The 16,188-nt window shown below is 51.8% G+C and overlaps 1 protein-coding gene across 1 annotated transcript; it reads left to right on the forward strand.

Annotated features, from left to right (window-relative positions):
- The first annotated feature begins 4,031 nt into the window (after window positions 1-4,031).
- Window positions 4,032-13,707, forward strand: RELA (RELA proto-oncogene, NF-kB subunit). The gene is made up of 11 exons (XM_079103365.1): window positions 4,032-4,388; window positions 4,913-4,939; window positions 5,036-5,187; window positions 5,326-5,474; window positions 6,784-6,875; window positions 7,206-7,337; window positions 8,107-8,211; window positions 8,369-8,581; window positions 10,653-10,733; window positions 10,821-10,895; window positions 12,326-13,707. The coding sequence occupies exons 1-11, from the start codon at window positions 4,382-4,384 to the stop codon at window positions 12,949-12,951; spliced, it is 1,659 nt and encodes a 552-aa protein (XP_078959491.1). The 5' UTR covers window positions 4,032-4,381; the 3' UTR covers window positions 12,952-13,707.
- Window positions 13,708-16,188: the final 2,481 nt, after the last annotated feature.

A 16,188-nucleotide genomic window follows, 5' to 3' on the forward strand; every position in this document is an offset into this window, starting at 1 on the left:
TTTGCAGGGGACGTGGGTACCAGGAATTGAACCCAGAGGCACTTAACCTCTGAACCACATACCCAACCCCTTTTTATTTTCTATTTTGAGACAGGGTCTCACTAAATTAAGAGGTAATGAAGGGGCTGGGGTTGTAGCTCAATGGTAGAGCACTTGCCTAGCTCATGTGAGGCTCTGGGTTCGATACTCAGTAACATATAAAAAATAAACAAATAAAATAAAGGCATTGTGTCCATCTAAAACTAAAAATATTAAAAAAAAAAAAAGAGGTTATGGAGTCGGGTGCAGTGGCACACACCTGTAACCCCAGCGACTCAGGAGGCTAAGGCAGGAGGATTGCAAGTTTAAAGCCAGCCTCAGCAACTTAGGCCCTAAGCAACTTAATGCTGAGGATGTGGTTCAATGGTTCAGCGCCCCTGAGTTCAATCCCAAGTACCAAAAAAAAAAAAAAAAAAAAAAAAAAAAAAAAGATGTAATGGAGCTGGGGGTATAGCTCAGGGGTGGAGTGCTTACCCAGCATGTGTGAGACGCTAGGTTTGATGTCCAGCACTGCAAAAAATAATAAGAAAAAGATGACAACTGATAAAAGCTGAATAATAGTACATGTGGGCTAATTATACTATTTTCTCTTTCTCTAATACTGTGTTTTTAAATGTTTATAATGAAAAGGTTAAAATAAAATAAAATCTTTCTACAGAACAAATAATAGTCTCAGGTGATTTTACTGGGAACTTTTCCAAACTTTTAAGGAAATAAGTCAGTCCAGACCTACACGAACACTTTCAGAGAATAGAAAATGGAGAATATTCCCTCAAATCATTCTCTAAGACTGGTACAACTTTATTCTCTAAGACTGGTACAACTTTAATACTAAAATTAGATAAGGTAGGGGTGTGTGTGTGTGTTTGTCTTATTGGGGAATGAGCCCAGAGATGCTCTCCCAATAAGTTATATCCCTAGTCCTTTCTTTGTACCATTTTGTTTTATTTCTTAAATATCACTTAAGTATGGGGGGCTGAGGTGGGAGGATCCCAAGTTCAAGGTTAGCCTGGGCAACCTAGCCAGATATGGTCTCAAATATAAAGAAATAAATAAAGTGGCCCCAGACCTTTTTTAAATTTTATTTTGAGACAAAATCTCACTAGGTTGCCCAAGGCTGACCTTGAACTTGGGATCCTCCTGAGTAACTGGGATAATGGGTGTGCACTACTATACCTAGCTAAAGTCAATTTTTTAAAGAAAAAAAAAACTAGCTATTTCATTTACAAATACAGTTGCAAACTAAAAATCCCTTTCTAAAATATTGATTAATTGAATTCAACAATGTGATACCACTATGACCAAGTCAGGTTTGTACCAAGAATACAAGGTGGTTTCTATTAGGAAATCTGTGTCATTCTCTACATTCACAGATAAAGGAGAAAACCCACAAGATCTTCTTTGTAGATGAAGGAGAAGGATTGAATAAAATCAACATTCATCTTATCACCAACACTCTTAGTGAACTAGCACTAGACAGGAACTTAACCTGATAATGAACATGTACCAAAAACTCACAACAAACATACTAACACAGTGCTAATTACATGGGTGTTTCTCATGTAAGTGGATAAAGGTTATTAATATGTAGTTGTAAAATTTTTTTTAGTTGTAGGTGGACACAATACCTTTATTTTATTTTTATGTGGTGCTGAAGACTGAACCAAGTGCTTCACATGTGCTAGGCAAGCACTTTACCACTGAGCTACAGCCCCAGTCCCCAGTTAATATATTCTTTATCAGATACACAGCCTTTGAAAATCAGGAATACTGTATAATCTTTAAAATCAGAAGCAAAACTTCTGGTAGACTACAAAAATGGATTCTAGCCTGGGGTGGTGGCACACCCCTGCGAACCTGGCTACTCAGGAGACTGAGGTGGAGGATCACAAGTTCAAGGTCAGCCTGGACGACTTAGCCAGACCCTTCATCCAAATAAAATTTTAAAAGGCTGGGGATGTAGCTCAGTGGTACAGTACTTGCTTAGCATGTGGGAGGTCCTGAGTTCAATCCCTAACATAGTAAAAAAAAAAAAAAAGAATCACAGCTCCTCCACCCAGGCATTGTGAGAGAAACTTTGTTATGTGACGCATGAAACCAAACACTTCATCTACTTTTACCAGGCCAAGTGGTCATTCTTTTAAGTCTGGTCACACATATGGACCTACCAGTGATCAGTGATCCATCCAAAAACAAAATCCTCAGCTTAAGTTCCAGAATCCAGAGACAGATCTTTGGCCTTGCTTTAAACCTTTGTGTTTTATATAGCACATTCTTTTTTTTTTTTTTTTTTTTTTTTTTTTTTAGCACATTCTTTATAGTTGTGATTATTTAAAAAAATTTACAAGTTTACATTTGTGCTTATTTTCTATTCCATACTTCTTTGCCCCATATTTTTTTCCCTCAAAACAAATTCCTTTAAAAAATAAATTTGTGCTAGGTGCCACAGCACACATCTGTAATCCCAGCAACTCTGGAGGCTGAGACAGGAGGAATCTGTTTGAGGCCAGAGTGGGCAACTTAATGAGACCCTGTGTCAAAATAAAAAATAAAAGAACCGGGGATGTGGCTCAGAGGCAAAGTGTCTCTGGGTTCAATCCCCAGTACCAAAAAAATACACACTGGTAGAGCCTGGACATGGGATAAGGAGGGAATAAACAAGTGGCATAGATGTAAATCACAGTGGTGTTCTACCTACCCCCTTGAATTTTGCAATGAGTACACTGGTATTCATGGTATAAATTTTTTTTGGTGCTAGGGATTAAAAGGGGCTCTTTACAACTGAACTCCATCCACAGCCCTTTTAATTTTTTTTAAGACTTATTTAGGGACTTGCTAAGTTGCTGAGGCTGACCTCGAATTTGCAATCCTCCATGAATGTGCCACTGTGTCTGGCTCATGGTATTAATGGAAAAGTCATAAATATATGTGAATTTTTTAAAAAAGAGGATCATACAAGAATCAGTGATGAGCGTGTGTGTTGTTAACCAGAGATTACCCATTCTGTGGACCTTTGAGGTCGCCTCTTCAAAATACTGAACTGACTTTTCTAATCAGGGCCAGCCATGTGGGAAACTGAAATGAGTGGGAGGGGTGGAAACTCTATTTTCACTTTTCTCTTCCTGTTTTTTCAGCGCCTGGGAAAGCAAGTCAGAATTTCCAATCTTTTCCAATTCCCACATGGCTTCCTAATTTAGAATGAATTCAGAAAAATTAAGTCTTTCTCCATCTGGAGAAGACTCCATGCCTGCTGTGGAGCATCTTCATCTTGGGATGAGGAACCCTGGGATCCGAATGCTCCAGCCCAACTCTCCATCCTCAACCCGTACATATGCCTTGGGTCTTGGCCTTGACGGCAATACCCTCGCCCTGGAGTTGCAAGACAGTTAACTACTGGAAATACTTCTGACTTCCGAGCCTGGGCCCTAACGGGAGTATTTGGGGAGGTGCGCACGGGACGTGACCCTGCGGGTTCAAGAGAACCCAGCGGCCCTGGGACCTTCTCAGACACAGGCACTAGGCTCTGGGATTTACTCTTGGGGGCCCATTGCCCCTCAAGGGCTTGCAGTTTGGGGGCATCTTAAACGGGCGCTTTAGCGGGGTAGGTGACAAGTTCCCGGTCTTCTTGTCTGCGGCTGCGGACTTGCCCCAGGACCTCCATCGCCCAGTGCATGCGAAGCCCCACCATCCATGCACACTCCCCAGCGGCACCTCGACGGAGTGAATAGGGAATTAAAAGTGCTTCAAAGTCAGCAGCAACCAGACCGCACGGGACGGTTAGGAAAACCATGTGGATTGGAGTTGAGCCTCCTGATCGTTCCGGCGCTGCAGGCCAGGGCCTTTCCCCGCGCAGGGAGGGCGGCCGCAGCAAGCAGCCCTGGCTGTGCTCCAGACTGGGCCCGGGTGACATCACCAAACTCCTCGGATCGACGGGGGTGGAGGGGGGCCCGAAATCCCCTAAAAACAAAGTGAGTAATCGGCGGGTCCGCCCTTCAGGCGGGGCCGAGCCCTAGGAACGAGCTAAGCCTCCCTCCGTGCCAGCCCAGGAGCGGCCTCCAGCCTGGCGGCATCCGGGAGAGTAGCTCCTTCGTCCCCCACGCGGCGTGCACTTGTTCCCGGTCCCCGCGGCGGCGCGCGCGGCCTCTCCGTCCTCCGCGCGGGGTGCACTTGCTCTCGGCCCCCGCGCGCGCCGGTGGCGGCTCAGCGCGCAGGCGCGGCCGGATTCCGGGCAGTGACGCGGCTGCGGGCGCGCGCGGCGCATTTCCGCCTCTGGCGAATGGCTCCGCTGTAGAGCGCGCCGCGGGCTCAGCTGCGACCCCGGCCCCGCCCCCGGACCCCGGCCATGGACGGTGAGGACGCCCTCTGACCCCTCGGGGTGGCTGCGCCTGGTCTCCGGAGCCGGGACCCGAGCCCTGCGCGGGCTTCCGCCCCTTCCTGCGCCACCGGGCGCTGCGCAGGGAGCGGCCGGCCGGATGGTGGCGCGGGGCGGGGCGGACGACAAGGGGTCTGACTCAGTTTCCCGCGGGGGGTGAGGGCCTTGACTCGGTCTCTTCCCAGGCCGTGGGTGCGGGGTGACTCAATGCCCCCCGGGTCGTTGGGAGCAGCTCTGACTTCGTTATTAGGGGAGAATGTGTCTTCGTTTCCTTAGGAGAGAGGGTGGGAAGTGTCCTGACTCAGTTTCCCCTTGCAAAGGAAGGCTTGCACACCGTTTTCCCTCAGGAGGCAGGTAGTGCTGCTTCTTTTGCCCCGACCCCTTAGTTTCACCGCAGGTGGTAGGAGCAGGTCCTGACTCAGTTTCCCTGGGAGGGAGCCTGGCTCCATGGTGAGGATGGGCAGTGGGCTTGTACTGATCCTTGTTTCTCCCCCTTTTCAGACCTGTTCCCCCTCATCTTCCCCTCAGGTAAGTGGGCCATCCTTCTTCAGCGGTTGGGGAGGGTCTGCCCAACATTTGGGGCCGTGGGGGCAGCACCAGACCTACTGGCTGTGTCTCCTGCAGAGCCGGCCCAGGCTTCTGGCCCTTATGTGGAGATCATCGAGCAGCCCAAGCAGCGGGGCATGCGCTTCCGCTACAAGTGTGAGGGCCGATCGGCGGGCAGTATTCCAGGAGAGAGAAGCACGGATACCACTAAGACCCACCCCACCATTAAGGTCAGCACTAGCCCAGGGTAGGGTGGGGGCACAGTTGTGGTGGAAAGGCCTGGGAAGCCCCCAGCAGACTTGCCACCGGGTCTGGGCACCAGGTTTGGAATTACTGGGCCACTAGAGTATGCTCTGTACTTTGGACAGATCAATGGTTACACAGGACCAGGGACAGTTCGCATCTCCCTGGTCACCAAGGACCCCCCTCACCGGCCTCATCCCCATGAGCTTGTGGGAAAGGACTGCAGGGATGGCTTCTATGAGGCTGAGCTCTGCCCAGACCGCTGCATCCACAGGTGAGTTCCCCAAAGGCCAGGACGGAGCTGGTGAGATAGAGGACAAGTAGCTGTTACAGTGTTACTCCTTTCTGGACAGAATTCCTCACTCCTTGCTGTGTTCTGAGCTCTGCAAGCAGACTCCCTTTGTTTTGAAATTATCTGTTGAGCTGGCATGGCCCACCTGTAATCCCAGCAGCTTGGGAGGCTGAGGCAAGAGGATTGCAAGTTCAAAGCCAGCCTCAGCAATTTAACAAGGTGCTAAAATAAGCAACTCAACAAGATCCTGAGACCCTATCTCTAAATAAAATATGACAAAAAAAAAAGAAAAACGAAAAAAAAAAAGGCTGGGGATGTGGCTTGGTGGTTAAGTTCCCCTGGGTTCAATCCCTAGTACCCCCCAAAAGAAATATATATATATTTGATATATATTTGTTAATGTGTTCACGCTATCAAGTGGGAGCTCCATGGGAGAGGGTGAGTCCCTGACCATCCTGCAGGCCCTGATACCTGTGGCTGGAGGGGCAAGTCCTTTGGTGTCATATCTCTCTTATGAGAAAGAAAACATTAAACTAGCAGACTTCCCTGGAGCTTACATACCAATTGACAGAGTCAGGCCACAACTAATAATACAAATAAATAAACAGACAAGATACTATAGAAGGCTGGTGCGGTATTGCATGCCTATAATTCCAGTGACCCAGGAGGCTGAGGCAGGAGGATTGCAAGTTTGAGGCAGCCTTAACAACTTAGTGAGGCCCTAGGCAACAAATCGAGATCCTGTCTGAAAAAAAATAAAAAAGGGCCCGGGATGTAGCTCAGTGGTAAAGTCCCCCTGGGTTCAATTCCCAGTACCAAAAAATAAACAAAAGCAAGATACTGTTAGAGAGTAATAATTTCAGTGGTGAAAATAAAGTAGGGTAATAGGTTGGGAGAGTAAGCATGGGCGGGGGAGGCAGGGAAGCTGGATTCATTACTTTGGACTGAGAGGTCAGGGAAAGCCTCTCTTTCCTAAAACTTAAATAATGAGAAAGCAGAGAAGCACGAAAAAACATTCCAGGCAGAACAAACAAGTGCAATGACCTTGAGGGGGAATGAATTTAGTATGTGGGGAGGATGGAAAATAAGCTCCTACTGCTGAGGGCTTCCTACCCAAGGGGGCTCCTCCGCTGAGGTACGCGTGGTCTTCACTGCAGCACAGTAGGAAGCCATTGGAGGGGGCGAAGCACAGCAGTGATCTGGGGACTTGGGCTTAGGAGGGAAAAAGGGGTAGACTGGACAAGGGAGGAGGGTGGAAACCCAGGACTGATGCCTTGGGGGGGCACCTTAGCTTCCAGAACCTGGGGATCCAGTGTGTGAAGAAGCGGGACCTGGAGCAGGCGATCAGCCAGCGCATTCAGACCAACAACAACCCCTTCCAAGGTGAGGGGCAAGGGGGCGAAGACCACACCCTCTCACCCTGCCTAGGCCCCTGCCCTGCTTCTCCCTCATTGACCAAGACTCATAGTGCAGAAGGAATCTTGCTGCCCACTCATTACACACTCCCATTTACCACTTGGAAACTGAGGCCCAGAGAGTGGGCATCTAGTGACAACTAGTCACTGTGGAGTCAGTGATGGGTCTAGGATGTTGGCTTCTTTCTTCATACCTTCAAATGGCACCCCCAGTACAGAGCTGCCTGCACTCCCTCATCCCGCCCCTTGTGCCCCTCCCCATCCTCCTTCCTAACTTTCCTATCTGTTTTTCTGGCAGTTCCCATAGAAGAGCAGCGTGGGGACTATGACCTGAATGCTGTACGGCTCTGCTTCCAGGTGACAGTGCGAGACCCATCAGGGAGGCCTCTCTGCCTACCGCCTGTCCTCTCTCATCCGATCTTTGACAACCGTGAGTGGCTAGGGAGCCACAGAAGGGGGAGAAGGGTGGGCCTGGGTAAGAGGAAGAGGGCTGTGGTGGGTGTGGCCAGCGAGAGGGTCTCTAGCTTCATTGAGTCATCTGGTGTCCTAATCATCTCCTCAGTGCCCACCTGACCTGCCCTCCAGGGGTGGCTTCCAGGCTGGTAGCGAGTCTGATGGGAAGTGGGCATTTTCCATTTTACATGATGGGAGGGTTAGTGTGCCCAGACCTGAGCTAATGATTCCAGAACCTCAACTAGGAGGAACAAGACAATGCGGGACAGTGATAATTTAATGAGGCAGCTCACCGGAAGCTTACAGGTGAATTGGGCTGATGTTGATCAATTGCAGTCTTTAAGCAGCAGGATAAATGAAAATGAAAGGGCTCTGGCGCCCCAAGAATGGGGAACCAGAATAAACTGGGGGTCAGGAGGGAAGGGCTCATTGCCAGGTGTGATCAAATTGGTTCCCACTGGGCCGCAGCTCTGTGGGGGCCGAGGTGATAGGTGCCGTGCATTGTGGATTCTCCTCGCCCAGAACAGTGTTGAGCACACAGCCGCTGAAGAGCTGCCACCTTGGTGGGTGTGAGGAGCCAACAGGAATGGTCTGTTTGGCTGCAGAGGTGTGATTTTCAAACTGGGTTATCTTGACAGTGGGCAGATAGGGCAGGGCAGGGCAGGGCAGGGATGTTGCATCTCCTGCAGGCCACCCTGGGGACCTCTGGTGGTTCAGGGCTTCCTTCCTTATTATCACGCCCTCAGGCGCCCCCAACACTGCTGAGCTCAAAATCTGCCGAGTGAACCGAAACTCCGGGAGCTGCCTCGGTGGGGACGAGATCTTCCTGCTATGTGACAAGGTGCAGAAAGGTACATGCCAGGGGTAGGGTTGGACCGTTTGGAGTGAGAGGTGAGGGGCAAGGCTGAGATGGGGTACGAAGCACTTGGCTTTAACACTCAGGCCTGAGATGGGTCGGGAGGCTTGAGGGGTTAGACACTGACACACACTGCCACCCATCTCCCGCAGAGGACATTGAGGTGTATTTCACGGGACCAGGCTGGGAGGCCAGAGGCTCCTTTTCTCAAGCTGACGTGCACAGGCAAGTGGCCATTGTGTTCCGGACCCCTCCCTATGCGGACCCCAGCCTGCAGGCTCCTGTGCGTGTTTCCATGCAGCTGCGGCGGCCTTCTGACCGGGAGCTCAGTGAGCCCATGGAATTCCAGTACCTGCCAGACACAGGTACGCAGCCAGGGAGGGTGGCAGCAGGGCTGCTGGGCTCTAAAAAGAAAAGCCAGAGCTGGATGTTTGGTGCTGGAACTTGGGATTTGTACAGTGTAGTCATTGCTGTGCAGCATTTTGGTCAAGGACAGACTGACATATGATGGGGGTTCCATGAGGTTGTATTGTCTAGTGATGTAGCATCTTAGCTTTTGTAAGTATACCCAATGACGAAATCACCTAATGACAAAATCCGAAATCGCCGAACGGTGCACTTCTCAGAATAGGTCCCATTGTTGAGAGATATGTGACTAGTCGGAATCCTTCTCTTGCCTCATTTACAAATGATACCCAAGACTTCTAAGCTCATACTACTAGTCTGCCCCTATTCCAAGCATTTCCGTATTACCTGATTTTAATCTCTCACTAGTCTTTTGAGGGCAGAGATAGCTGGTGAGTGGCAGAGTCAGCATCTGACCCCAGGTCACCTGGCCCTATGGTCCTGTTGTATGCACGTGTCCCTTGTCCCTACCATACCACTCAGCCACATTTTGGTCAGGCTTTGAGTACCCACTTGGTAGTAGGACCCGTGTCTGGAGTTATGAACAAGATGGGTTCTCTGCCCTTCATAAGCTTAATCACACGAGGAAGATGGACACACAAACACATCCTTACATCACAGAAATGCGTGAAACTGAGGTGGGGGCAGTGTGCCCTGGGAGCGCAGGAGGGAACTGGAGACAGGTGCTTGGAGGTGGTGGCATTTACCTTGGAGAAAGATCCAGAAGCACATTCTTGAGGCCTGTGGCCTACCACTGGAAGGCAGGAATGTTGGCAAGGGCATCACCAGTCGGGGATTTTTGTGGTGGGAGCTGACCAGACCGTGGACAAACCCAGACGCAGTGCTTGTCAGTCCCCAGGCCAAATGCAGGGTTGCATCCTGGAAGCAGTGGGGAGCCACCAACGCGTCCCCAGGAGAGACTTGGCCTGAGCAGAACTGGAGGCTCACTCTGCTGCAGTCAGAGGATCAGAGAGGGAGGGACCAAGTTAGGGGGGCCTTTTTGGAAGATGTTGCTGTAGTGGAGGAAGAGGAGATGTGGGGCGTGGATCTTGCAGAAAAGATGGCAGAGCAAGCAGATCACACCTCCTGTTGTCCACCTTGGCTACCCTTCAGCCTCGAGGCCTCTTGGTGTGTGGCGCACGCTGGACTCAGTCTGCCTCGGGACTTGTGTCCTAGCCGTAGCCTTGCTTGGAATGCTTGGCCCCAAGTGTCTGTTGTGGCTGGCTCACACCAGTCCTTTCCTGACCTCTAATCAGACTCTCACCTGGATTCCGGTGCTGTTCCATCACCTTGTTCTCATACATGAGCTTCCTCAGAGCTCCTGGCACATTTTGAGATTTCGTGTGGTTGTGTCCGTGTCCCTTATCACCAAGATATCACCTTTTTAGGAGCAGGACCCTTGCATGTTACTCATAGGCACATGTCCAGTGGCTTGGAGGGAGGCTGGCAAGTAGGTGCTTGGTAAATACATGTCAAGTTAGTGAGTGGGAGGGAAAAAAAGATGATGTTAGGGATAACTCCAGGGTTTCTAGCTTTAGTGACAGGGCAGAAGGATGGTCAGGGACCCAGGAGGAGAAAGAACCAAGCTTTTGAGGTGAAGTCATGAGGCTGGCTCTGGGTCGATGAAGCTTCAGAGGAGGAAGGTAGTTCTGAAAGCTCCAGGCTAATGTGCCAAACCAGTAGAGGAAAGAGGAGTCTGGGAGTCTTAAGTAGGCCTGAGCAGAGTGCTCCTCTCCAGACCAGGCTGCAGGCTGGAGGTGAGCAGTGCAGGTGAGGGGTGACCTGGAGCTTGGTCCCCTGAGCGCTGCTCTCCCTGGAGCAGGGCCCCTTCACGTGGCAGCATCCAGGGACCTTTGCGGGACAGACTCGGCCAACAGAGCCTTCTCAAAAGCTTGGAGAGTCTTGGAACTGCTGTGTGGGGGTGGGGAGATGAGTCTCAGGAAAGCCTGGCCCTTCCCCTTTCTCTGGAGGGGCCTTGGGGACACGAGGCCAGCTGAGGAGAGCAAGGCCCACTCTGCCATTGCTTTCTAGACGATCGTCATCGCATTGAGGAGAAGCGCAAAAGGACATACGAGACGTTCAAGAGCATCATGAAGAAGAGCCCTTTCAGTGGTGAGAAGGGGAGTGGGCAGGGCAGGAGGCCCCAGGAACTGGGAGGGGACATCCCAGGGACTGAACTGACCCAGTCCTGCCCTGCAGGACCCACTGATCCCCGGCCTCCACCCCGGCGCATTGCTGTGCCTTCCCGCAGTTCAACTTCCATCTCTAAACCAGGTAAGGATTTCCTGTAGTGCCCTTGGAACGATGGTTTCAACTCTGTTCAGGCCACATTTGGGACCCCTTCTAGAAGGGAGATGAACATAGGCAGCGTCACCAGCAGGTGTCTGGTACCTGCTCTCTGTGAGGCCTGTGCTTCTCAGGGATGTGGCTTGGTGACCTCTGTCAGGGTCATCAAGGGAGCAGTGGAGGCATGGATTCCTATCCCACCCATTACAGACTGCTAAACTAAAGGCTTTGGAAGAGGGTTTCAGGAAGCAGCAGCTTCCTGGAGACACTGAAGTACAGGGAGGTCTGTGTTAGATGCCTTGGGAACAGTCATGACAAGTAGATGATCTCAAGCTGGGCATGGTGGCGCACACCTGTAATCCCAGCGACTCAGGAGGCTGAGGCGGGAGGATCACAAGTTCAAGGCCAGCCACAGAAATTTAGTGAGGCCCTGTCTCAAAGGGCTGGGAATGTGGCTTGGTAGTTAAATGCCCCTGCGTTCAATCTCCAGTACTAAAAGAATAATAAAAATGGATGATCTCTGCCCAAACTCTCAATTGAATCAGGGAAGGAAAAACAAAAATAAAACAAAAAGCGCCTCTAAAGTAGTAAGAGATGCTAGTGTTGGCTTTAAAAAGTGATAAGCTGGCTGAGAGTGGTGCCCACCTGTAATCCCAGCGGCTCGGGAGGCTGAGGCAGGAGGATGGCGAGTTCAAAGCCAGCCTCAGCAACAGCGAGGCGCTAAGCAACTCAGTGAGGCCCTGGCTCTAAATAAAGTACAAAAAGGGCTGTGGATGTGGCTCAGGGGTTGAGTGCCCCTAAGTTAAGTACTTGGTACCAAAAAGCAAAACAACAACAACAAAAGTGATAAGTACCCACTTCAGGCCACTACTCCCTGAGTACTCCCCTCAGTTGATTTTTGGCTATACAGTGAGAGCTTTAAAATGTCAGGGTGATGGGGCTGGGGCTGGGGCTCAGTGGTAGAATGCTCACCTAGCAAGTGTGAGGCCCTGGGTTTGAGCCTCAGCACCGCATAAAAATACAATAAAGCTATTGTGTCCACCTCAACTAAAAAATTTATATATTTAAAAAAAAAAAAAAAAAAGGTCAGAGGTGAGATCTCTTTGTGGGCTCTAGGAATCATGGAGGGCTCCACAGAGGCAGTTTGGCTAGAACTGGATCCTGTTGACCAAGTCACATTGGGAATGAGGAGGAAGCTAGGAGCTGACTATAGTCTAACACCTGTCATCTCAGCTACTCAGGAGGATCCCAAGCTTAAGGCCAGCTTACTCAACTTAATGAGATCCTGTCTATCTCAAAATACAAAATAAAAAGGGAGGGACTGGTCCTAAGCACTGTCAAGAGGGGCTCAGGCACAGAGAATGGGGTGGCTCTCTCTAGGGCTTTCTGTGACCTCGGCCTTTCTGTCTCTCCTGCAGCCCCCCAGCCCTATACCTTTACACCATCCCTCAGCACCATCAATTTCGACGAGTTCTCCCCCATGGTATTACCTTCTGGGCAGATCTCAAGCCAGGCCTCTGCCTTGGCACCAACCCCTGCCCCAGTCTTGGCACAGGCCTTGGTCCCAGCCCCAGCCATGCCACCACCTCTGGCTCAGGCCCAGACCCCAGCCCCTGGCCCAGTCCTAGCCCCAGGCCCTCCCCAGGCTGTGGCCCCACCTGCCCCAAAGACCACCCAGGCTGGGGAAGGCACGCTGTCGGAGGCCCTGCTGCACCTGCAGTTCGATGCTGATGAGGACCTGGGGGCCCTGCTTGGCAACAGCACAGACCCAGCCGTGTTCACAGACCTGGCATCCGTGGACAACTCAGAGTTTCAGCAGCTGCTGAACCAGGGTGTGTCCATGCCCCACCCCACAGCTGAGCCTATGCTAATGGAGTACCCTGAGGCCATCACTCGCCTGGTGACAGGTTCCCAGAGGCCCCCTGACCCAGCGCCCACCTCCCTGGGAACCTCGGGGCTCCCCAACGGCCTTGCAGGGGATGAAGACTTCTCCTCCATTGTGGACATGGACTTCTCAGCCCTTTTGAGTCAGATCAGCTCCTAAGCGGGTGATGTCAGCCCTTCCCAGAGCACCAGGTTGCAAGGGATTGAAGCCCTCCCAAAGCACTTATGGATTCTGGGGGGTGTACTCCAGCTGCCCCCAACATCTTTGGGTGATGCCTTTTTGGGGGCACATTTTATTCTTTCATTGGCAATATCTATCTATCTCTTTTTGGAGGTGCTTAAGCAGAAGCATTAACTTCTCTGGAAATGGGGGAACTGGGAAGACTTTAAGTCTTCCCCATCCTAATGGTCACCTCCCTTTGTAGGGAACTCTGGGAGGACCCTATCCCCATGCTCCAACTTCTAGCACTCTCCTAGAGAGAGAAGCAGGCTGGAGCTACGGCCTTTGAGGCCAAAAGCCTTATTATCAAGTGTCTTCCTCACAGTAAGGATTAATTTACACCTAGATCCAAAATACTCTTCCATTACCAACCCCCTCTGTGGCGCTGCCTATCACCAGCACTTGAGGGATGGCCTTCCTGCCCTGCAGAGGTCTCTGCCAGCTCTTTCCTTGCTCAGCAGTGGCAGAAGGGAACCAGTGGCATAGTAGCCACCCGCTCCAGGATCCTGAGGGAGTTTGGTCTGAGACTTCCCTGCTCCCCCCTTTTCTCAAGTGCCTTAATAGTGGGCAGATTGTTTGGAGAGTGGGGGAGGGCAGGCTGGAAGCTCTCCAGTTGAGAGGCAGTTTCTACTGAAGAATTAAAGCAATTGGACTCTTGCTCTTTCTACTCTAATAAATTTGTTGCCAAGCTGGCCAGAGATTTGCCTTCTTTCAGCAAACACTGAACACGTCTTGCTGGTCATGTCAGGCTGGACATTGGTAACAGAGTTGAGTGAATATGCACAGTGTCATTTGGGAGGGTGTGGTCTTAGGATGCCTTTGGAAACCCCCAGTTACCATCCAGCAGATGGAAACAGGCAGTGAAGGCAGGGTTCCCAGTGCAGAGAGCCTATTTGGGCCCCTCGGCTGTGGGAATGGAAGTTTCAGAATATTCAGAGGCTCCACTAATTCCATGTAGGTCTTAGATCAGAAGAGGATATAATCTGCAGCCAATGTTTGCAGTCCAGTAGGACCAGAGACCATGTTAGGGGTCGGCAGTAAAGGATCAAGAACGCTGCACTAAGTTCAGGCCTGGGTGACCAAGGGAGTGCCTCTGCTGGGGAAAGAGCGATGCCAAGTAAAGGCCTATGCCTGCTGCAACAGTGCTTTGATACCCGGTTCCGGGAGGAGAGCCACAGCCTCAGAGGCATAAACAAAGGCCACTGCATAGCCCCTGGAATAGATTTGGACTGCTTCCGGTTTGACCCGGCGCAGGCGCAGCAGCGACCAGCGTTAGCCGATGGGCCAGCGGTCCCGATGCGCATGCGTAGATAGCATTTAGCGTTGGGCCAGGTAAAGCCCTTGGGGAAAAAAATCTGGGCGGTGATGGTGTCTCTGTTCTGGTCTTCGCACGGTTGCGGAAGGGTGCTCCCAGGGGCACGCGGGTTAACATTATTGAAACTGCGCTGAGACAGTTAACGAGTCCCCTGGGAAGAGGCCCCGAGTGCCGACGCCAATGCCAATGGATCGTGCCTTCGAGAAAAGACGCCAGCGGCGGCGCAGTGCTGGGGACCGGAAGATGTCTGCGGAGTGTCAAACTTGCGCTCGGGCCTCGCGCTCGGGGGCGTGTCCGGGGGCGGGGCCAGAAGCCAAGGCAGGCCGAACCGATTTCCCGCTGCGAGGGTGGAGCCCGAGCTGACGGCGGCCCGGCCCTAGGGTCAGGACCAGGGTGAACTTGCCGACCTGCCGGAACAAGAGCGCCGGGGAGGCTGGGCTGACTGGAGCCGCGGCGATAGGGGCGGGGCGGAGGCGGGACCCGTGGAGCAGAGGCGGCTTGGAAGCCGACCGCGGCGTTGCGCTCAGGGTCCCAGCCCAAGGTCGAGGGAAAGCAGCGAGCCCAGGTCCTCCAATCCGGGCAGCGCCTCGCTCTTCTTGGCTTTCCCAGTGTCCTGCGGTGACCTTCACTGACTCCCGGAAACCTTTCATGGACCTTCCCACACTCCCTGGGTGACCTTATCGTGCTCGTGGCTCATCAGTCTCAGATCCTTGTTTCCAGCCCAAACTTGTCTCCTCTGCGGGCCAGCCCACTGGACAGCGCCACGACACCGTCTCTTAAGCCTCTCAAACTCGCCCTGTCCCAAGTGACCTCAGCTAGCCAACCCCAACTGCCCCTCCTTCCTCCTTGTCCCAGCTATTACCCTGCCACCTTCTAGGGGCTCCGGCCACTGTGGATGTCACATCTTCTGCCTTTGCAGCCAGTCCTCATGACGTCCTGGCCAATCCGCTCACTTCTCCCCGTCATCACCGCAATCACCTAGTTTGTCACCTCTCCCTCCCTCCAGGACTGCTGCCAGCCACATCTTCTTCCCTGCAGCCAAATCTCATGTCACCCTCCCTTGAAACATCTATCAACCACATGACCCGGTCCCAGTTTTCTGCAGACACACCTCCAAAGTAACCAGAGCTTGCCTTCCACATTGCCACTTGAGAACTGCTAACTAGAGTCCCCAACCAAGAAAAGCTGGGCCGTGGCATTAGGAACCACTATTCCAAGATGGCTTGTGCACCCCTCAGGACCCTTCCTGATCCAGCTCCAGCCACTTGAATCTGGGATTCCTGTGCATGCCAAGACCAGGTCCTACTGGGTACCCTTGACATGGATGCCTGGCCAACCCCAACTCAACCTTTAAAACTCAGTCTTTGTGGCATCTCCTCCATGAAGCCTCCCTCATGGTCCCTGTTACTTAAAGCCCTGCTCACCCACCAGAGCCTAAGTTAACAGAGACTTGTGGCCTAGGTTTCAGCAGAGTAAGCTTCACCAGCCTAGGGAAGAGCCAGGAAGCAGGTGATGTTGAATAATTCAGTGCCCTTTCTGGGTCTCAGACTGGAAACTTGGAAAACACAGGGTTTACACAAAGTCCAAGTGTGAGCCTGATGATGCCACTCAGCCTGGTAGGGGATCATGGACCAGTAAGCAGAGAAGAGGGTTGAGGGCCTATGGAATGGAGAAGGTGCCACCCCTGGAACTGGGCCTTGCAAGACGTGGTCAGGTGGTCAAAGAGTACCAGAGTGTGGCCTTCCCTGAGAGGTAGCCTCATGAGGCACAGTAAACTTCTCCTTGATCCCTGAACTCCGTTCTCCCCTGCCTTGAAGATCTACTCTGTTTCTGTCCCTTATTTCAGTCCTCTGGGTTTGGTT

The sequence above is a fragment of the Sciurus vulgaris genome, assembly GCF_902686455.1.
Source record: "Sciurus vulgaris genome assembly, chromosome: 11".
Lineage (NCBI taxonomy): Eukaryota > Metazoa > Chordata > Mammalia > Rodentia > Sciuridae > Sciurus > Sciurus vulgaris.

What these genes read in the sequence shown, in the direction of transcription:
- RELA (XM_079103365.1), top strand. An exon ending in CCAGACCGCTGCATCCACAG is followed by an intron (nt 5,475 to 6,783) that starts GTGAGTTCCCCA and finishes GGGGCACCTTAG; the next exon opens with CTTCCAGAACCTGGGGATCC. An exon ending in CAACAACAACCCCTTCCAAG is followed by an intron (nt 6,876 to 7,205) that starts GTGAGGGGCAAG and finishes TTTTTCTGGCAG; the next exon opens with TTCCCATAGAAGAGCAGCGT.